This window comes from Spermophilus citellus (genome assembly GCF_964194105.1).
Source record: "Spermophilus citellus genome assembly, chromosome: 2".
Taxonomy (NCBI): domain Eukaryota; kingdom Metazoa; phylum Chordata; class Mammalia; order Rodentia; family Sciuridae; genus Spermophilus; species Spermophilus citellus.
In genome coordinates, this window is record NC_138183.1 from 190,998,847 (window position 1) to 191,022,189 (window position 23,343).

The 23,343-nt window shown below is 34.9% G+C and overlaps 1 protein-coding gene across 2 annotated transcripts in view; it reads right to left on the minus strand.

Moving 5' to 3' along the window:
* The window catches only part of ACER3 (alkaline ceramidase 3), a 180,469-nt gene that overhangs the window by 50,229 nt on the left and 106,897 nt on the right, over positions 1-23,343 (minus strand). For both annotated transcript variants that reach the window (XM_081274044.1, XM_081274043.1), the window contains exons 4-5: positions 11,367-11,419; positions 3,835-3,916 (exon numbers count right to left, since the gene is read on the minus strand). In XM_081274044.1, coding sequence (XP_081130170.1) covers positions 3,835-3,916; positions 11,367-11,419 — 135 coding nt within the window. The remainder of the gene's footprint in view (positions 1-3,834; positions 3,917-11,366; positions 11,420-23,343) is intronic.

Below are 23,343 nucleotides of genomic sequence, written 5' to 3' on the forward strand. Positions count from 1 at the left end.
ACAGCCACACCCACGTTTATAGCAGCTCAACTCACAATAGCTAAACTATGGAATCAACCTGGGTGCCCTTCAATAGATGAATGGATAAAGAAAATGTGGTATATACACACAATGAAGTATTACTCAGTCTTAACGAAGAATGAAATTATGGCATTCCCCAGGTAAGTGGAAGAGAATATCATGCTAAGTGAAAATAAGCCAATACTCCCAAAACCAAAGGCTGAATGTTTTCTCTAATATGCGGATGCTAATTCACAATAAAAGGAAGGGGGCAGCTAAGGAAGAATAGAGATACTCTGGACTAGAGAGGGGAGTGAAAGCAGAGGAGGGGGTTTGGGAGTAAGAAGGGCAGTAGAATGAATCAGACATTATTACCTTATGTGCATATATGATTACATGGCTGGTGTGATTCTATATCACGGACAACCAGAAGAATGAGAAGTTATACTCCATTTATGTATGATGTGTCAAAATACATTCTACTGTCATGTATAGCTAATTAGAAAAACACCACCAACAAAAAGATTCAATTCAAAGTATGCCTCCTACCCACCATCACTATGGCATTTGGTTTTTCTCTTTCTCTCTCTGCAAGAAAAGAATTTCTTTGATAGAAAGGACTGGTTGTAAATATCTCTATATCCTCATTTAATATAGTGATTTAATAAAGTTTTACAAATTCATACAATTTGGCTACTAAGTTTATTTCTGGAGTAAGTTTCTAGCTACAAAGTGATCAAATTATTTCCTTTGAACAGTCACAGGGCTTTAAAATAATGTGTCTGAGACAATATATATATATATATATATATATATATATATATATATATATATATATATATATATCAGTAACTTTAAGCTTGGAAAAGAAAAATGCCTTTAATCTGAATTCCTTATTTCAAAGTAAGTGATTTCTGGGGCTATAGGGTGTAGCTCAGTGATAGATTATATGCTTAGCATGAGTAAGAACTTGGGTCTGATCCCCAGCACCAAATGAAACAACTAATTTGCCTTTGTATGGTTAAAGCAGATTCTTACAGCTACTAATAAAAGAAATACAAAAGGGCATGCTCTCGAAGATACATTTTTTTAAAGGAAGAAAATTATGAAGTCCTTGCTATATGCCAATATTAATTTTCAGAACTAATATGAAATGTATACTATTGTTATATACATTTTATAGGTAAGGAAAACTAAGGCTGAAAAAGACTAAGTAATTTGCCCAATGTCCCACAGTTACTAAGTAACAGTGTTAGATCTAAACTCAGATCTCATTGATTCCAAAACCTTTTTTTGTTGTTGGTTTTTCTTTTGCAGTACTAGGAATTGAACCCAGGGCCTTGTGCATGCCAGCTAAGCTACATCCTCAGATCTTTTTAAAATAATTTGTTTTGAGACACAGTCTCCCTAAGTTGCTCAGGCTGACTACAAATCTGTGATCCTTCTGCCTCATCCCCTGGAATAGCTCAGATAATAGGCCCATGCTACCATGCCCAGCTCCAAAGCCTGTTCCTAACTACATCATCTCTTAACTTAGAAAGTGATCCAATATTGTCTCTGCCACTTACTCTCTATATAAACGTGGCTGGGGCAGGGGATGTGGCTCAAGCGGTAGCGCGCTCGCCTGGCATGCGTGCGGCCCGGGTTCGATCCTCAGCACCACATACAAACAAAGATGTTGTGTCTGCTGAAAACTGAAAAATAAATATTGGAATTCTCTCAAAAAATAAAAATAAAAAAAAAATAAACATGGCTGGCAAGGCAATTCACTGACATTCTCTAGACTTACTTTATTCTCTTTTTTAAACAGTAACAAGACTATTTTTCACCTCTTCTTGGATTCTTTCATCATTAGCTAGCATGTAGTTTAGGCAAAGCTTAGAAACTCAAGAAAATACTGCATATGTGCTCTTTCACCCTTTTATTTAACATCTCAACAACTGGAATATAGCTTCTGCCTTCATCAATTTACTGGTGACAGTATTCTCATTTAGATTACTTGGTTTTTTACTTCAAGATTTCTATTAGGTTTAAATCTTCATTTTATTCACATCCATTCAGAGGAAACTAATACTTACTATTTACTTTTCATTCTAAAAATTCCTGTTACATTGGGCTCTTGGCTTTCCTATATATATCTGATTACTTTTCTCAGACTGCTTTGCTTGTTCTATCTCTTCTGTCTATAATTGTAGGATTCTATCTTTAGTCATCATAATGGTCTATGCAATTTCTGTGCCAGTTCATCTATCTCCACCTATCTAGTCTACCTATACCCTTCCGACTCCCAAATCTACATCTTTGGACCAGACTACTTGCTAAGCCTCAGGTGTTATTAATGCTGGGAACTTCAAACCAAACATATTCTAAATTGAATTTATCTACCTCTATGCCATGATATGAACTTATCCATTAAATTTCCTGAAAAAGCTGCCCATCTTCCAAGTTTCCTATTATGGTTAAGGGCATACTACATATACTGGCAGTCAGGCCATAAACTGAGGAGCCATTCTAACAACTCCTTTAAAACTCTATTTCCATCTTTTCTACTCAGTGGACTACAGGTCCCATAGATAGGTATTTATGTCAGCTTTTTTTCATTGCTATATGTTACTTTATAGTCTGAATCTCATATCCCTAGCCCTTATTTCTCCTCATCCTCCATAACCAGTGTAATATTTCTAAAACATATCTGATTACATTTTTCTCCTCTTTAAGCCAGTTAATGGCTCTCCACTGCCTTGACAATAAAAATTAAAATTGCAAGATCTGGCAAACAATGAGCTTTATAACCTATTTCAGTAAGCTCATTCACTACTCCCCACTTATCATATATCCACCTATATAAAGTCTTTCCCAATTCTATTGGTGACGAATGAAACAACAAAGGTAAAGTATTCAGTACAATATCTGACATTAACAAATAATTAAAAACAGTAATTCTTTATGTGGTTCCAGAGTTTTATACCCATGGACATATGAAAGACTATTTCAAAATGTTTTGCCACACTGTTGCCCAGTGGCTGGATGAACTTTCAATTATCAGTCAAAATCTAAATCAACTGCCTCCTCTCTCTGAAGCTTTCCATGACCTACTCAAGTAGACTTTTTAAAAAATTAAATTTATTTTTAATTGATACATAAAAACATAAAAATACACACATATTTATGGGATATATGGAATAGTCAAGCAGTCTTGATTGGCTTTCTTTTACCTCATCACATATAATTAACATTTACTTCTAGTATTTCAGTTATTATCTTTTGATACATTTCTTTGTTTACAAGTTTAATTTCTCTAATAGAATGAATTCCTTATGGATAGTAACTGCTTCTTAGGCACCTCTGTATTTCCTGTGCCTGACATGTAGGTTTTCCTGAAGTGTTTGTTTAAATTAATATTTTCTTAATACAAAATGCAATTCACTTGAGGAAGAAAAGCACAAGGTAGGATAGGATCAGAAGTGACTGGCTATCTCAAGTTATTAGGAAAAGGTTAACCATTAAAATAGTCACACTAGATCCAATGGAGTGGACAAATAGGAGGTAATATGTCCATTCATGATAAAAGTTAATTTTTCTCCATTGTTACTAACTAAATATTTACTTTTTGACCTTTCTTCCTTTAAAAAATTAAACATTACAAAAGTTATTTCAATTATAAGGAAAAATAACACTTGAAAACAAAGAAGCAATATCCGAAAATGAGATATTCCAATTATATGTAGAAACATTTCAGTTTGAACAGCTTCAAGCAAATACAGGAAGCAAAATGTTTTCTCCATAAACGACAAATTCATATGCTTAATCTGTTAGAGACAAATTATGACTTACTGTGGTTACTAATAAACTGAATAGAACTAGGATAAAAAGTAGATGGTAGTTTACTGAATTCTTCATCTTGAAACATTCAAACCTTAAAAAGAAAGAAAGAAACTTTCTTAAGAATATATAACAGGAACAAATAGATTGGGACTTTACCACTTACCTACATACCTTTGTGGTCTAGTAATACCCATCATTTCTTTCCAACCACATTCTTAGAAACTCTGCACTCCTATAGCCTATGAGAGGCTGTGGGAATAAGGAGTAGACAAGTAGGGACAAATGTTCTCTCCTGAAAGTCTGGAGTTGGGGATCCAGAAACCTAATCAATTAAATATAGAGATGATTTCAAAGTATGAAGTCAAATGGACTTAAGATCTGAGGCTGATATTTGGGGGTAGCCAAAGTGAATGAATAAGTGGATGAATGAGCAGAAAAATATTCCTCAGGGAAAGAAAAATAGATATAAAGATTTGAAGATAAATGGAGAGGAAGGAATGCAGAAAAGAGGGAAAGATGAAGAAGCAACCATTCCATTTCTAGTGATGTGAGTCTGTACTTCCTGCTGTCATGATCCATACAATTTCCTGATGTTCTTACAAAAGATAAACCTCTTAACTCAAGCTAGATTCAGTAAGTTTCTATGTCTTGCAACAAATGATCCCTAAAGAAAACTACTTTAAAAAATCACTTTTTATAACTGTCTCTTTTCTTATCTGTTTCCCCAACTAAATGGTGCATTCTTAGCATGCAGATATACAATCTTATTACTTTTTCATATATCTAGTCACTAGGATAGTATCTGATGCACAGGAGATACAGAGTAAATAAGGAAATATAAACATAATTGGCCATCAGTAAGTACCCAGTTTTTGAGGGCTGTCTTGGTATAGGCAATAGGAAGATTCTCTCAGTTTACTAATTCATTGTGGAAGTTGGACCCAATTCTTATTTCCTTATCTGTAAAGAAAGGTGGATTGCAATATCTGATTTTTAAGTTCCCTTTTGCCTTTAATTTCTATGAATTCATGGCTTGGAAAATGATGAAAATGTTAGGATGTCAGGTGGATTTTTTTAATATTTATTTTTCAGTTTTAGGTGGACAAAATATCTTTATTTTTATTTTTATGTGGTGCTGAGAATTGAACCCAGTGCCTCAAGCATGCTAGGCGAGCACGCTACCACTTGAGTCACATCCCCAGCCTGGATGTTATTTTTCTTTTAAATTATATGACTTTATGGCTTGAAAGTTGATTTAGAAAGTTAGGTAGGATATTTATGAATTATAATTAGCATTTTCATTCTGTCAATAGCTTAGAAATGTCTGTTTATCATTTTAGATGCCCTCAAAGCAGATTATTTATTAAGAAACCAAAGGTCTTTGGGAAGCCTGGCTTATATCTTACTTTATCATAGTCAGTTTCTTATCTATACCCTTTCTTTAGACAATGAGTTCTTTGACTCTCTATTTCTATAGGGCCCAGTCACACCTAACACAAAGATGCACCCTAACATACTAGAGCTTTCCAGTATGTGTTTCACAAATGAACAAGCATATGCACATAGAAGACAAGACAGGTTTAAAATGGTTAGTGATCTAATCTGCTTTATACACTTGATAAGTTCAAAGAAGGTCCTAAGGAATTAACAGAAAAACTGAGTAGTGAAATTAACAAGGTCATGGAATAAAACATTCATATACAAAAATCAATTGTAGGGCTGGGGATGTGGCTCAAGCGGTAGCGAGCTCGCCTGGCATGCATGCGGCCTGGGTTCGATCCTCAGCACCACATACAAACAAAGATGTTGTGTCCACCGAAAACTAAAAATTAAATTTTAAAATTCTCTCTCTCAAAAAAAATCAATAATTAACATCTGGAAAATAAAGTTTTAAAATTGTAATACCACTTAAAGTAAGTACCCCCAAATCATTAGAAATCTAGAGTTAGAGCTAGCAAAGTATGTGCAACAACTATGCACTGAAAAAACATAAAATGTCTCTGGAAGAAATTAAAGGAAACCTGAACAAATGGAGAATTATGCTACATTCATGGTTTGGAAGACTGAATATTCTTTCCTTCTTTCTTCCTCCTCCCCCTCCTCCCCTCCTCCTCCTCCATTCTTTCCTCTCTCCTCCTCCTCCATTCTTTCCTCTTCCTCTTCCTCCTCCATTCTTTCCTCCTCCTTCTCCTCATCCATTCTTTCTTCTTCCCCATTCCTTCCTCCTCCTCCTTCTCCATTCTTTCCTCCTCCTTCTCCTACATTCTTTCCTCCTCCTCCTCCTCCTCCATGTTAGGCAACCAGGTCTACCACTGAGCTACATCCCTAGCTCCAGCAGACTTTTTTTTAATATTCATTTTTTAGTTTTAGGTGGCCACAATATCTTTATTTTACATTTATGTGGTGCTGAAGATCGAACCCAGTGCCTCATGCATGCTAGGTGAGCAGTCTACACTGAGCCACAACCCCAGCCCCTCCAGCAGACTTTTTTCTTAGAAGTTGGCAAGCTGACTCTAAAATGAATACAAAATTGCAAAGGATTTAGGACATCCAAAGCTATACTGAAAAAGAACAGAATAGGAGGACTGTTCTGACTGATCTCAAGATTTACAATAAGGTGCAACTTAGGAGGCTGAGGCAGGAGGATTCATAGTTCAAAGCCAGCATCAAAAATTTAGTGAGACTCTAAGCAACCTAGAGACTCTTTCTCTAAAGAAAATATTTTAAAAAGGGGTGGGATGTGGCTCAATGGTTGAGCACTACTGGGTTCAGTCCCTGATACCAAAAAAAAAAAAAAAAAAAAAAATTAAAATAATGCTTGCTACAATTAAAAGACAACATGGTATTGACATAAGGACAGAACAGACTAGAAAAAAACTGTCATAATAATTTAATGCATGGGCTGGGGTTGTGGCTCAGTGGTAGAGTGCTCACTTAGCATGTATGAGGCACTGGTTCAATCCTCAGCACCACATAGGAAGAAAAAAAAAAGATATTGTGTCCACCTAAAACTAAAAAAATAAATATTAAAAAATAAAAATAATTTAATGCAGAAAGAATAATCTTTTCAAAAGATGGTATGCAGGGCTGGGGATATAGCTCAGTTGGTAGAGTGCTTGCCTTGCATGCACAAGGCCCTGGGTTCAATCCTCACCACCACTACACTACCACCACACAAAAAAAGATGTTACACAATAACCAGTTACTAGCAGGGGAAAATAGGGATTCAATCCTTACCACCACCACATTAAAAAAAAAAAAAAAAGAAAAAAAATGATGTTATGCAATAACCAGTTACAAGCAGAGGAAAATATGACCCTCAACTTTGCCTTACATTATACACAAAATTAACTCAAATGGATCATAGGCCTAAATACAAAAACTACAGTTAATAAAACTCCTGGGGAAAAAAGCAAACAAAATAGAAAATCTTTTTGACCATGGGGAAGGCAAAGATCTCTTCTGACTCAAAAGGTACTAGACATAAAAATTTTTAAAAATAAATTGGATTTCGTAAAAATTTAAAACTCTGTTCATCAAAAGACACCATTAATGGGGGTTGGGGTTGTGGCTCAGTGGTAGAGCGCTTGCCTAGCATGCATGAGGCACCGAGTTCGGTCCTCAGCACCACATTAAAAAATTAAAAAATAAAATAAAGAGACACTATTAAGAAAATGAAAAGATAATTCATAGACTGAAAAAATATTTAAGATAAATACTGGAGAGGACTTCAATCCCCCCCCAAAAATTGTACACTTCAATAAGAAGAAAAACAACTCAGTTTCTAACCAAAAAGCACAAGATTTGAATAGACACTTCTTTTTAGTTTTTTTCCTTCCTTCCTTTGGTGGTGCTGGAGATCACAGCCAGGGTCTTGTGCTTGCTAGGTGAGCACTCTATCACTAAGCTATATCTCTAGATGCTTGAACAGATATTTCTAAGACATACAAATGGCCAACTAGCACATGGAAAGATAGACAACATCATTAGTTCTTAAAGAAATGCAAATTAAAACACCAGAGACAGTACTCCATACTCCCCAGAAAAACTAAAAATAACAAGACTGGTAACACCAAGTATTACCAAGGATATGGAGCAATGAGATTCTTCGTATATTTGTTAGTAGAACTATAATAAAATATAATATGTTGGACAATAGTTTGGCAGTTTCCTATAAAGTGTAGACTTATACAACCCAGAAATTCCACTTCTAGGTATTTACCCAATAGAAATGAGAACATATATCCAATTAAAGACCTGTACACAGAATGTATGTAGTCACTTTATTCATAAGAGGCTCAAACTGGTAACAACCTTAACACGCATCATTGGTGAATGGTATATCTATATAATGGAATACTTACTACTAGCATTAAAAAGGAAGAATGAACTACTGATACTGATAATAACATAGATGAACCTCAAAAAATCATATTGAACAAAAGAAGGCAGACATAAAAAGGTACATATTGCATAATTCCTTTTACATGAAATTTAAGAGCAGATAGGACTAATCTATAAAAAAGCAGGGGACCGGGTCAGGATGAACTGTAATACAGAAGAAAGGAATGTTCTCAAGTGATCAACATGTTCTATTTCTTAATATAAGGGTAATGATGTAAGTACACATTTGTCAAAACTCAAATTATACAATGAAATATACTTTATATATATATAAATATAATTAAAATACATTTTATTATATGTTAATCATTCCTCAGTAAAATGATTTAGAAGGAAATTATTTCAGTCTTTTTGTTTCCTTCTAAGAGTCACTTAAAGTGTACTATGGCAGGGTCTGGAGATGTGACTCAGTGGTCGAGCACGTGCCTAGTATGCATGATCCCTGGGTTCAATCCCTCATATGGAAGGAAGGAAGGAAGGAAGGAAGGAAGGAAGGAAGCAGTGTACAGAAATTCCTTTTTATATACTGAGGTGGTAGAACTTTGAAACTTGTTCTATTCCCAGAGACAGTCGGGAGACCATGCTTCATTTTCATAAAGTGGCAAGTTCTATCCTTTCCTACCCTACTGAATTTTGCATATGTCTAAGGTAGAATATTAACCACATTACATGGAAGACTGCTTGGTTTTGGTTCTGTTTCTTCTACTGAAAACCTCAGATTTTCTGAGGTAAAAGCTCACTTCTTACTTTTCCAATTCCCAGTGCCCATCGCAGTGCCTGATACATCAACAGCATACAAGTTTATATTATAAACAAATAAATCATTTAATTTAATCTTCATGAGAAATTTGTAAGTACTACAACTTCCAATGAGAAACAAATGAAGAAATAGAAATATTGACTTACCCAGGGTCATGCAGGTAGTAATTACCAGAGCTAGAAACTGAACTATAAATTTTAATATCCTGTGTGTGTGTGTGTGTGTGTGTGTGTGTGTGTGTAGCTGTGGATCAAACTTGCAGCCTCATGAATGTTAGGCAAGTGCTCTACCACTAAGCTACATTCCCAATCCCCAGTCCTATCCTTATTTCTAAGTAATACCCTTCTGTTCCCTAACCTAATACACAAGTGTTTTCTGAACCCATTTTATATGATTATCTAGTATTTTTCCCAATATGGTCATCATTACTAACCCAAGAACATTTTCTTCTAAAGATATAAAAATATCAGAATAGTTTTTAAAATATGTTACTAAAAGGAGCTCATTCGCAAGTACTTTTTTAGACGGGGATAGCAAACTATAGCTTAAGGGCCAATTTCTCAGCCTGAGGTTTTTTTTTTTTTTTTCCTTAATAGTGGCACCTTGGATTGAATCCAGGGTTACTCTACTCCTAAGTTTCATTCCCAGTTCTTTAATTTTTTTTATTCTAAGTCAAGATCTCACTAATTTATCCAGGCTGGCTTCAAACTTCTGATCCTCCTGCGTTAGTCTCCTGGGAGACTGGGATTATAGGCATGTACCACCTTAACTAGTTCTGAGACTGTTTTTGTAAGTCACTCTCCTACAATGGCAAGGCTGAAAAGTTGCAACAGAGACCCTAGGCCCACAAAGCCTAAAATATTTACTATATGGTCCTTTACAGAGAAAGTTTGCCAATCCCTATATTTTTTTAATCACTATTCTTGAACTTCTTTTCACCTACCTTTGAAACAGGACAATAGGGTTTGATGCCATACAAATCTAACCAATAAATGGTTTGTTTCTGAGTTTTAGTAAAGGTTTAGAACTAAGGGTAGTATGGTTTATTACAGCAATAAAATCCCTTTGAGTTACTTTAGTATATGCTACTAACTTTTAGAAGTGGGGATAAGGAAGAGATAGATATGAATAGTGGGAATATAAGGTTAAGGAAGTAATACTATAAACTGGGCCCACTGTATTGATCCCCCACAAGCTTTCTCTCTCTCTCTCTCTCTTAAAGCAATTTTCCTGCAGCCCTATCTGGCTTAACTGGACACAATATGTTAATTCCTCAGCAAACAACCTGTTAGCTGCAGGAGAAATGCAGGCCCTAAATGCTGATACCCTAAGGGGATTTTTTTTTTTTTTTTTTACTTTTACACAGACCAGATTTCAGAATACAAGGAAATAAGGATAATTCTCCCTAACCATTAAACCTGTAAGAACTGTCTCCAATTAGCATTGTCAGTATGAGCTAAAGTTGTCATGTACAGGGTTGTGATGTACAGTGGGGACTTGAAAATCCGATGTAATCTTGCAGTCAGTCAAAAGTAAGAGGTGGACCTGGATAGAACTCTCAGGAAATTTTCTTGGGACCTCCAATAAAAAAGCTCACTTAAGTACTTAGTAAAGTTACTAAATCTCTCTGTGCTTCACTTTTTTTATTTACAAAATAAGGACAATACCCATTTATCTTGCACAACTGTGTAGAATTAGAGATGGTGTAGTATGCTGTCTAGTACAATACAAAGGCAATATTAATGCTTACTAATGTTATTTCATTTTATTTTTCAAGATTTGTCACTCAGGAAATAGAAATTACCTTGAGATTGAAATAAAAAATATGAACCAGAAAGGGAACTTTGGATTCAATATTCCCATTCATATTTGTAAACAGCCAATCAAAATAAGCACATCCTTGACAGCTTTACTGTGATTTAAAATAAGAAGAATTAAAAGGAAACAAATACTATTTAGTAAGCAACTTCAAAACAAAGAGATTAAAATGACACATTATTGTACAACTAGAAGTGCACTTCATTTTTCTGGTAAGCTTCTGTTAAGAAACTGTTAATGATATTATATATCGTGGAATAATAAATATAACCAGTATCTAAATTTGTACATTCTTTCCATAAGGAAAGGCAAATTGAACAACTTAAGTACAATTAAGATTTTATCTAAATTGGATACAGGGTTTTATATCACAAAAGTTAATAAATAACATTATTAATACTTCCAAGAAATTATTCTCTTAATTGATATCATAAAATTTCTAATCTTCTGCATCATTATAATATCCTAGTAATATAACTGAATTGTTATATTAATTCCTTGAGAAAAATATGAATTCAAAAGTATATCAAGCAACTGAAATCTAAATATAAGTACTTACATGCAGTATACAAATATGCAACAGCTGTAAATCATTGGGAGTTCATCCAATAGCTATATGAAATAAAGAGAGATAACAGGCTTGAATATATAGAGGTACAATTATACAAATCAAAATAAACATAAGAATAATTGAGATTATCATTTCTTGAGCTGGGGATGTAGCTCAGTGGTAGAATGCATGATTAGCATGCACAGGCCCTGGGTTTAATCCCAAGCTCCACATAGACATAAAAGATTGATGTCTTCTCTTAATTTCTTTTACTAATTTATATATTTATCATCATCTAATTTACTCTGTCTATAGTTTGTTGTTTTTGAACAAACAAGGTTATCCATCCATCTGTCCTAATGCACACATCTGAGTGACTCACTGTTTCTGGAAAGTAGCCTTGTAATTATGCTGCTCATATCACTTGGTATCACAAACTATGAAGTAATACTTCCAAGAAATGATGTAGAGCTTACCAGTATTCTTTTGTATTTCCTTCCTATAACACCTTAAACAAATACAATGTCCACTAACACAAATAAAAAGAGATATTAATGGTCAGGGAAATAATTTCATTAGTCTCTGTAATTTGTCTCTAAAAAGAACATTTACTATTATTTATGCAATAATAATAGTAATTATGACCATTATATATTAAACTGCTTACTGAATGCTAAGCTAGATATTGTATATAGGTTATTTATAATCCTCAAAACAAACTTAAAGAGTTCATTTATCACAGGATATACAACTAGTTCTTCTTTGTTTCCCCCTTTGGGTACCCAGGGGCACTTTACCATGGAGCCACAGTCCCAGCTATTTTTATTTTTTTATTTTTGAGACAGGGTCTCACTAAATTGCTTAGGGCCTCATTAAGTTGTTGGGGGGCTAGACTTGAACTTAACCATCCTCCTGCCTCAGCCTCCTGAATCGATTATTGAATAGTCTCCCAGCAGAGATGGGCAACTGGTGGGTCCTAGGGGTGCTTTGATCTACTCTCTCTAGAGCGGTCATCACCCAGAAAAGCATCTGGGGCCTGATTGGATCTAAGCTCACAACCACCATGGGAACTCTACCTAATGAAACTGCACTCACAGAACTCTACAGCAGCCCAACCCTGGGAGTGCATCAAATTGTTCTGTGTAGACCAAACTCTAGCTGACAGCACCTCCCATCCCATCCTACCACATACTGGTAAGAAGCAAAGCTGATAATTTTTTTTTTTGTCTAATACCACAGCTTTATTGAGGTATATGATAAATATATACCATAAACTATACATATTAGTTTTGTATAACTTATAAAATTACAGACCTATGAAACCATCACTGCACTCAAGATAATGAACATAAGTTTTACTCAAATGTTTTGTCATGTTCCTTGGTAATTCCTTTTTTCTCCTTCTTTTATCAAAATTTCCCTAATTTCTAAGGCCCGTTTTTTTTTGTCATTATATACTAGGTTTAATTTTATAAAATTTTATATAAATGGCTATATTTAATGTACACTCTTTTTTTCCTGGCTTTTTCCCCCACTTAACACAAAAAGCTGATAATTTTTGAACTCCAACTTACAACTTGGTGAGCAACACAAAAAAAAGGAAGGGAATAACCCTTGGCTCTTACTGTCTTGTTCAGTATATAACTCAAGTACGTAGCTCAAGAAGAAATGGAAAAAAAATAATTGGGCACAGACTGTGAACATATATTCTCACTGACTATTCTGACCACATCAGTGGAAACAATTCCTTAATTTTCATTAAGAATCTCTCTCTCTCTCTCTCTCTTGTTTTCTTCTTTAATTTTAGTTTTGTGTGTATGTTTATATTTTCTATGTATGTCTGCTGAATGCTTCATGGACATATACACATATACATATTGGTTTCTTTTTTCACATGTGTAATACTTTTAAAAATGTACTTATTTTTCCTTGCCTTGTCTTTTAGGGTTAGGGTTTTTGAATAGTATATTTTGATGTAGAGCCTACCAGTATTATATTGGTTTTTATTTGTCTGTTTGTTTCTCTTTCTTGCTTTTATTCTAACACCCAAAATCTACTATTCTTTCACTCTTCCTTTCCTTTTTTATTACTATTTTTTTCTCCTTCCTTATAACCATCACATCCTACATCTCTTCTGCATTCTCTTTGTTCACATTTTGGAATTATAAACTCTTTTCTGCCTTCCTATCACATTTTATTTTATCCTAATTAACTCTAATCTTACCGTATTTTAGCACTATTTTGGTTTATATAATACCTGCCCCCACCATTAATGCTACTGCAGTAATTACTGCTGTGGATGCCACAGTTGATACCTCTTGTTTGATTTAATGCCAGATATAACACAGGGTTACTTATTGTTTGTGCTGATGAAAATTGATGACCCTACCATTTCTGGGTTTTTTTGTAGCAATTAACATTGTAGATGTCATAGCAGGAATTAAGTATTTAGTTTAATGCTCTATATTGTTTGCATTGGTTGTTACTATTATTTCTCCCTAATCTTTGAGGTACTGGAAACCTACAGAGACACTACAAGTTCACAGGGTAGAAACTCTGTTACTTCAGAACCATACTGATAGATGTGTAAACATACAAACAATATGAAAAAAAACAGGGAACAAATCATCCCAAACAACTCCAAATGCCTAAACAACATCCTTCACTAACACCACAGTGGAAGAAATGCTAGAAAAGGAATTTAGAAAGTCCATAGTGCTCCATGAGGTGAAAGACAATATAAGGAGTGAAATCAGATAGAAAAAACAAGAAGTGAAAGATCATTTCAATAAGGAGATATAGATTCTGAAAGGAATCAATTGGAAATCCTCAAAATGAAGGAATAAACAAACCAAATGAAAAGTTCAATGAAAAGCATCACCAACAGACTAGACTACTTGGAAGACAGATTTTCAGGCATCAATGACAAAGTTTATGATCTTGAAAATAAAGTTGACCATAGAGAAAAGATGTTCAGAGACCGTGAAGAGAATATTTAAGAACTATGGGATAACATTAAAGGCCAAATTTAAGATTCACTGGGCTAGATGAAGGCTCTAAAATACAAATTAAAGTAATGCACAATCTTTTTAGGGGGGTGGGGGGTTGAATTCAGGGGTACTCAACTGTGGGAGACCAACCTTGCATGTGACTAAGTCACACTCCCTGGCTGGGTGCTGAGGCGTCAGGCAGCATTCTGCTAGACTTTCCCTACCCTTCTTGGGTTCGAGGGTTGGTGTCTCGTGCATGGGTGTGTCTGGCTACAGCCCCATGGGTGAAGCTATGTTCACCTATTCCTCTGTAATATTACCCCTTGCCCTGTTTGGGATAGAATGTTCCATGGAAACACCTTGTGTGTGTCCCCTTCTTTTACTGTACCCTTGGGTGTGGCCTACCTAGATGTCAGTCAACCTGCTGACAGTGGACATCATGAAGATAGACTCAGCCCCTTGAAACCTGACCCCTTGCCTCATTTGAATAGCTTCTCCTCAATAAAAGGGGTCAGCCTGTGCTCTCTCTCTCTTTCTATGGACCCTTAAGGTCAGAGGAGCAGTCACAACGACCCCCCCAAAAAAAAATTATTTCTGTCTTTTGTGTGGTTATTTTGCGCAGCCCAGTTAGCCCAGTTCCCCTGGAGTGATCCCTGAGCGTTTTAGTCGTGGAACAAAACCTGGCACTCAACCACTGAGCCACATCCCCAGCCCTGTTTTGTATTTTATTTAGAGACAGGGTTTCACTGTCTTAGTGCTTAGTGCCTCGCTTTTGCTGAGGCTGGCGTTGAACTTTCGATCCTCCAGTCTTAGCCTCCTAAACCACTAGGATTATAGGTGTGCGCCACTGTACTTGGTGGAATGCACAATCTTTTCAATGAAATAAATAAAAACAGAAAAGTTTCCAAACCTTAAGAATGAAATGGGAATTCAAACAAGCGAAGGTGTACAGGATTCCAAATATACAAAATTAAAACAGATCTACTCCAAGACATATTATTATGAAAACAACTAACATACAGAAAAAGGATAAAATTCTAAAAGCTGCTAGAGAAAATTAACAGCTCATATTTAGAGGTAAACCAACCTGGATCTTAACTGATTTCTTAACCCCAACCCTAAAATCTAGGAGGTTTAGGAATAATATATACTGAGCTCTGAAAGAAAATGGATGCCAAACAAGAATACTATACCCGGCAAAATTAAGATTCAGACTAGAAGATAAAATAAAAATCTCCACAACAAACAAAAGCTAAAAGAATTAACTAAAATATTTCATGAAGAAGAAATGAAAAATAAAAATGAAAACTAGCAGAGGAAGGAACTACACTAGAAGACTAGTCAATCAAGAGAGAATCAAATTCAAATTTAAAAAACCAGAGATAAATTAAAATGACAGGAAATAAAAATCATCTCTTCATAAAAACATTGAATGTAAATTTGCTAAACTCTTCAATCAAAAGACAAAGATTGGCAGATTGGATTAAAAAACAAGACTCAACAATATGCTGTCTCCAAGAGACTTATTTCATAGGCAAAGACATACACAGACTGAAGGCAAAAGAATGGGAAAAAAATACCATCCACATGGATCTTATAAACAAGTAGGGATTTCTACCCTCATATCAGATAAAGCAGACTTCAAGCCAAAGGTAATCAGAGGAGACCATGAAGGCCATTTCATACTGCTTACGGGAATCATACATCAGTAAGAAACAATGATTGTAAATATTTATGCACCAAACAATGGACATCTCTGTACATCAAACAAATCCTAAAATCAAACAGACCACAACCCAAAAATACTGGGTGAATTTAACATGCCTCTCTAAATAGACCATCTAAACAAAAACTAAATAAAGAAGCTACAGAACTAAAAAATTCAGTTAATAATATACATCTAACAGACATATATAGAATATTTCATTTATCAATGACTTTCTTCTGAGCAGCACATGAAACATTTTCTAAAACAGACCATATATTAGGCCACAAAACAAATCTTAGCAGATAAAAAAATAGAGGCAATGCCTTGTATTCTATCAGATCATGATGAAATGAAATTAGAAATCAACAATAAAATAAAAAATAGAAACAGGAAAGACAGTAGAATGAATCAGACATTACTATCTTATGTGAATATGTGATTATATGACCAACACATAGAGACTTTTGAATGACAAATGGATAATAGAAGAAATTAAGGAAGAAATTTTAAAAAAATCCTTAGAAGTAAATGAGAATAGTGATACAACATATCAAAATCTCTGTAACACTATGAAGGTGATTTTAAGAGAAAAGTTCATAGCATTGAGCTCATATATTAAAAGAATAGAAAGATACAAAATAAATAATCTAACATTACATCTCAAGGGTCTAGAAAAAGAACAAACCATTAGAAGACAGGAAATAACTAAAATCAGAGATAAAAATCAATGAAATTGAGATTAAAAAATAATTTTAAAAGATCAATAAAAGAGTTGGTTTGAAAGAACAAACAAAATTGATAAAACTCTTAGGCAATCTAACCAAAACAGGGAAAAAATACAAGTTATTAAAATCCATGATGAAAAATGAAATATCACCACAGACATGACTGAAATACAGAGGATTATCAGAAACTATTTTGAAAATTTATATTCCAACAAGCTAGAAAATCTTGAAGATATTGACAAATTCCTAGAGACATATGACCTACCCAAACTGAATCAGGAGGATATAGAAAATTTAAATAGGTCAATTTCAAGTAATGAAATTTAAGAAGCTATAAAGGATGGAGCTGGAGAATATCATGCTAAGTGAAATAAGCCAATCCCCCCAAACCAAAGGCCAAATATTTTCTCTGATATGTAGATGCTAATTTCATAGTGGTGGGGGAAGTTAGGGAAGAATAGAAGTATTTGGATTAGAAAAAGGGAAATGAAGGAAAGGAAGGGGGAATGGGAACAGGAAAGATAGTAGAATGAATCAGACATTATTATCTTATGTGAATATGTGATTATATGACCAATTTAACTGTATGTCATGTACAACCAGAATATGAGAAGTTATACCCCAAACCTGTATAATATGTCAAAATACATTCTATTATCATGTATAACTAATTAGAACAAATTTTAAAAATTGTGAAATTAAAAAAAAAAAAAAAAAGCCTGCCAACAAAGAAGAGCCTAGGATCACATAGATTCTTAGCTGAGTTCTACCAGACCTTTAAAGAGAACTAATACCAATCCTCCTTAAATTATTCCATGAAATAGAAAAGGAGTGAAATTAATTATTTAAATTAATTTCTCCAAACTGATTTTATGACACAAATGTTACCCTGACACCAAAATCAGATAATGACACATCAGGGAAAGAAAACTTCAGACCAAGAGTCTTAATAAACCATTGGCAAATCACACACAAAAACACATTAAAAGGATAGTGCACCATGACCTCATGGGTTTCATCCCAGGTATGCAAGATTGGTTTGACATAAAGGAATCAATAAATAATTACATTATTAAAACACCACAAAAACAGAATTAAATACATATCCATTCATGTTTAAAACCTAGAAAAATTAGAGATAGAAGGAACACACCTAAACATTGTAAAGGTTACATACAACAACCTAAGGCCAACGTCATTCTGAATGGAGAAAAACTGAAAGCTTGTTTAAGTAATGAAACTGAAGAAGCCATCAAAAGCCTACCTTGGAGTTTTTTCCTCTAATACAGGAACAAGACAGGGATGCCCACTTTTACTACTTCTATTTAACGTAATCCTTGAATCTCTAGCCACAGAAATTAGGCAAAAGAAGGAAATTAAAGGGGTATGAATAAGAAAAGAAAAGCTCAAACTATCTGTTTGCCAAAGACATGACCCTATATTTAGAAGACCCCCAAAACTCCTAGAACTTGGCCAGGCGCAATAGCACATGCCTATAATCCCACAGATAAGGAGTTGAGACACGAAGAACTTAGTGAGACCCTGTCTCTAAAGAAAATACAAATAGGGCTGGGGATGTGGCACAGTGGTTGAGTGCCCCTGAGTTCTATCCCTGGTACCAAATAAGAAAAGAAAAGAAACTTCTTGAATTCATAAATGAATTTAGCCTAGTAGCAAGATACATAATCAACACCCATAAATCAACTGTATTCCTATATTCCAATAATGAATTTGCTGAAAAAGAAATTAGGAAAATGATCCCATTCATAACAGCATAAAATAAAATAAAATACTTGGGAATCAATCTAGCAAAAGAGGTGAAGGACTTCTACAATGAAAACTATAAAACACTTAAGAAATAAATTGAAGAAGACCTGAGAAAATAGAAAGACTTCCCATTTTCTTGGATAAGCATAAGTAATATTGTCAAAATGACTGTATTACCAAAAGTGTGATATAGAATCCATGAAATTCCCATAAAAATTTCAATGATATTCTTCATAGAAATAGAAAAAGCAGACATGAAATTCATTTGGAAAAACAAGAGGCCCCAAATAGCTAAAGCAATTCTTGGTTAGAAATGTGAAACAGGAGGCATCACAATACCAGACCTTAAATTATACAACAAAGATATAGTAACAAAAATAGCATGGTATTGGCACTAAAACAGGCATGAAGACCAATGGAATAAAATAGAAGACACAGAGACAAAATATAATTATCTCATAGTGGACAAAGGTACCAAAAACATACTTTGGAGGAAAAATAGCTTCTTTAGTAAATGGTGCTGGGAAAACGGGAAATCCATATGTAGAAGAATGAAATTTGACTCCTCTTCTCTCACCCTGCACAAAACTCAACTCAAAATGGATGAAAGACCTAGTTTTCAGACCAGAAACCCTGCACCTGTTAAAAGAAAATGTAGGCCAAACATATCAGCTCAGAAACTCACTTCCTTAGCAAACCTCCTAAAGTCCAAGAAATAAAATAAAAGATCAATAAATGGGATGACATCAAATTAAAAAGATTCTTCTCAACAAAGGAATCAATCAAGAGCTTGAAATGAGAACCTACAGAATGGGAGAAAATTGTTGCCACCTGCACATCAGATAAGGCATTAATATCCAGAATATATAAAGAACTCAAAAAACTTAACATAGAAAAAAATTCCAATCAATAAATAGGCAAAGGAACTAAACAGATACTTCTCAAAAGAAGAAATATGAACTGGTAAATAATATATGAAAAAATGTTCAACATTTCTAGCAATTGAGAAATGTAACTACACTGAGATTTCATCGCACTTGTCAGAACAGCAATGATCAAAAATATAAGTAATAATAAATGTTGGAAAGGATGTAGGAAAGAATACACTTAAACATTGTTTTGTGGGACTGCAAATTGGTGCAACCACTCTGGAAAGCAGTATGGAGATTCCTCAAAAAATGGTGGTTAGGAATGGAACTACAATTTTACCCAATTATCCCACTCAGTGTATATCCAAAGGATTTAAAATTACTATAGTGACTAGCATACTATAGTGACATAGCACATCAATGTTTATAGTTGCACAATTCACAATTTAGCTAAGCTATGGAGCCAACCTAGATGCCATTCAACAGATGAGTGATAAAGAAAATGTGGAATATATACACAGTAGAATATTACTCAGCCCATAAAGAAGAATGATTTTATGACATTTACCTGTAAATGGATGGATCTTGAGACTATCTTGCTAAGTGAAATAAGCCAATCCCCCCAAACCAAAGGTTGAATGTTTTCTCTGAGATACAGAAGTTAACCCATAACAAGGGGTGGCAGAGATTAGTTCAATGGAGTAGACAAGGGGGAATGAAGGGGAGCGGGGGTGGGGAAAGGAAAGACAGTGGAATAAATCTGAGACAACTTTCCTATCTATATACATGAATATAACACAGTGAATCTCACCATCATGAATATCCATAAGAAATTAAATTTAAAAAAAAATTGATTAATTAATAAATGAAATATGGGAGAGGGGAAGGAGAAGTACTGGGGTCTGAATTAGAACAAGACATATTCCATGCTTGTATAATTATGTCAAAATAGATTCTACTGTCATGTATACCTACAAAGAACCAACAAAAAAGAAGTATATTATAAAGATTCAGCGTCCAGGCCCCCTCATAGCATCCTCACAACATATTTGAAAAGTGAGATTTGTTAAAATAATAAACTACTGAAATAATGGAAGATCAAAGTCAAAGTTATTTCTCTAGCAATATAGTTTTATCTGCTTGGTGCTTTGGTGCATGGCTTGGGCAGAAGCTAAAGTGTGGATTCACTGTGAATCATGGGAGCCCTCTACCATAGATGCTATAGTGGATTGAAAGATGGAGAATTCCAATTATTTAAATACTAACATTCAGGAAGAAAACAAGAACATCAGAAACTTGGCAACTTCTAGAAGGAAACAAAGGGGAAACAGCCCTGTGCTGGGCTGCTGTGGACCCCCCTTTAGATAACGTCTTCACTCTGCCCATGTTCCCATATCGTACATTAGGTTACCCTGCTGTGTATAAGTCACCTTCATCCTTCTAAGGCAATGAAACTCAGCACAAAGCTGCGCCTGCTACATGGCATCCTCCTTATCCCGCTCAGATTGTAACCATGTGCCCAATGATCTCCCTAGTTTGGGTGGACACCTTATTCTTCCCTGAGCTGCCATTTCTGCCTTTACATCCTTTTCACTATGGTCTCTGAAACCCTGATACGCATTGCCCAGCTGTTCAAGCACTCTTTTTCCCCCTGATTACACTCTGATACTCTACACTATCCCCTATGTGGATACATGCCTTGCATTATTCAAGGGCCAATGCTCTGTGGTGGTGGACTCCCAACTCATGAGAATACACTGTGTCTCTCTCAGGCTTTGACTCTGGGTCACCCCTCCCCGCTATGTGGAAACCATCCTTACCCCACTCAGGCTCTGATACCTCAGTCTGGGCCAGAACCTCCTTCCCTTAGTTTTAGGGTTTCTGATAATATTGCCAAAACGTCTCTAGAAAGGTCCTAACTTTCTTACACTGTCAAAAGATAAGGGAGATTAATCTGGGGATAAAAATTCAGGATTTAAAATCAGAAAAACTGATTTGGGGTTAGAATTTATAACCTGTGGATAATTTTGGTCAAATCAGTTAGTCTCTTTCACTTCTAGTACTAGAATGTGTAAAATATGAGTAGTAACTAAGAATTGTCTTGAGGTTTTAATAAAAAAAAGTACCTGGCTATTTGAGAACTGAAAAAAATTCCAGTTACTTTTTAAAAAAAATTTTCTTAGTTGTAGATTGACCAATACCTTTATTTTTTATGTGTGCTGAGGATCAAACCAAGTGCCTCACAAATGCTAGGCGAGCACTCTACCACTGAGCCACAATCCCAACCCCTCCAATTACTTTTAAATAAGATAACATGCAAAGTTCTATTTTCAGGGTTATTAATTAGCTGTGGCTCACTGGTATGACAGAATATTGCAATTGTTAAGTATTATGAATATCAATGATACCATTTCTTACTTTATGGTTTCTTACTTTATGGATATGAGGTGTCCCCCAAAAGTTCTTGTGTCAATGCAGGGATGTTTAGAGGTGAAACGATTACATTATAAAAGCTGTACTCTAATCAGTCCATCCGAATTTGAAGGAACTACTGTGCTGGATGGTAACTCTGGGCTATGGGAAGTGGCTGGAGGAGGTGTGTCACTAGGGCCACACCCTGGAAGGGTTCACCTTCCCTGCAGCACTGCATAGAGCCTCCCTCACCTACACCGCCTACTTCCTGGCCTCCATGTCCTGAGTGGCTTGCCTCTGCCATGCTCTTCCACCATGATGTTCTACCTCATCTTGGTCCCAGAAATATGGAGTCAGCCCACATGGACTAAAATCTTTGAAACTGAGCCCATAATAAACTTTTCTTTCTCTAAGTTGTTCTTATTGGTTGTTTTCATCACAGCAACAAAAAACTAACACACCATTTTTTCCTATATTTCATATTCTACCTTTGCAAGTATTGCTATACACACGACACATTGTAATGAGTCCCTGTATCTGCTTCCATCATAATGTAAATCTAGTAATTTCATTCTTTTACCACCTAAAAATTTTGAACTACTTCTTTCAGAGTCTGTTTTAATGTCTTTAACCTTTATAGATTCTTCCAAGCACCCCCATGTTGCCACAAATCATTTACATTTCCTTCAAATTAATTTTTACATTCCATCACTGTTTTCCCAACAAGAAAATGTAAAAATAAGTGTTTGTTCTATGCTTTACTAGGATTACATCTGTCTTGTCCATCTGTGTATTCCCCAAGTCAAGCAGAGCATGCTGCATAGAACATGACACCTTATATAAATATTTGTTGAATATTAGAATCAATTCTAAGAATTGTTATACATTTAATAACTATATTAATAATAAATAAGACTGTTGTATATGTACAATGTCATTGTCCAACATGATAGCCACCAGCCACTCCAATATGTCAAATAAGCCAAATCTGAACTGAAATATACTGCAGATATAAAATATACATCAGATTTCAGAACGTGAAGTACTTTATTAAATTTTTTTATATTGATTCTATGTCGAAGTAACACTTTTGTAATATTAATATATTAATTGCACCCATAGCTTACTTTTTTTAATGTGGCTACTAGAAAGTCTTCCTACATTTCAGCACTGGGGATTGAATCCAGGTGTGCTTTACCACTGAGCACTTTTTATTTTACTTTGAGACAGAGTCTCAGCAAGTTGCCCAGGATAGCCCCGAACTTGCAATCCTCCTGCTTCAGTTTCCCAAACTGCTGAAATTAACAGGCGTATTCCACCATGTCCAGCTGATAAAATCATAATTTCAGGTCCTATTTCTACTGGACAGTGATATTCTAGAAGTTCCTGGGTTAATGATGGTAAACCAAGTGGTCAAAAGCTCGAGCACTAGACATATGGCCTCCTTAGATAAAGAATAGGAACTAAAAATCCTTGCATGATTCTAAAATTTTACCAATTAGAAAGATATAAGAC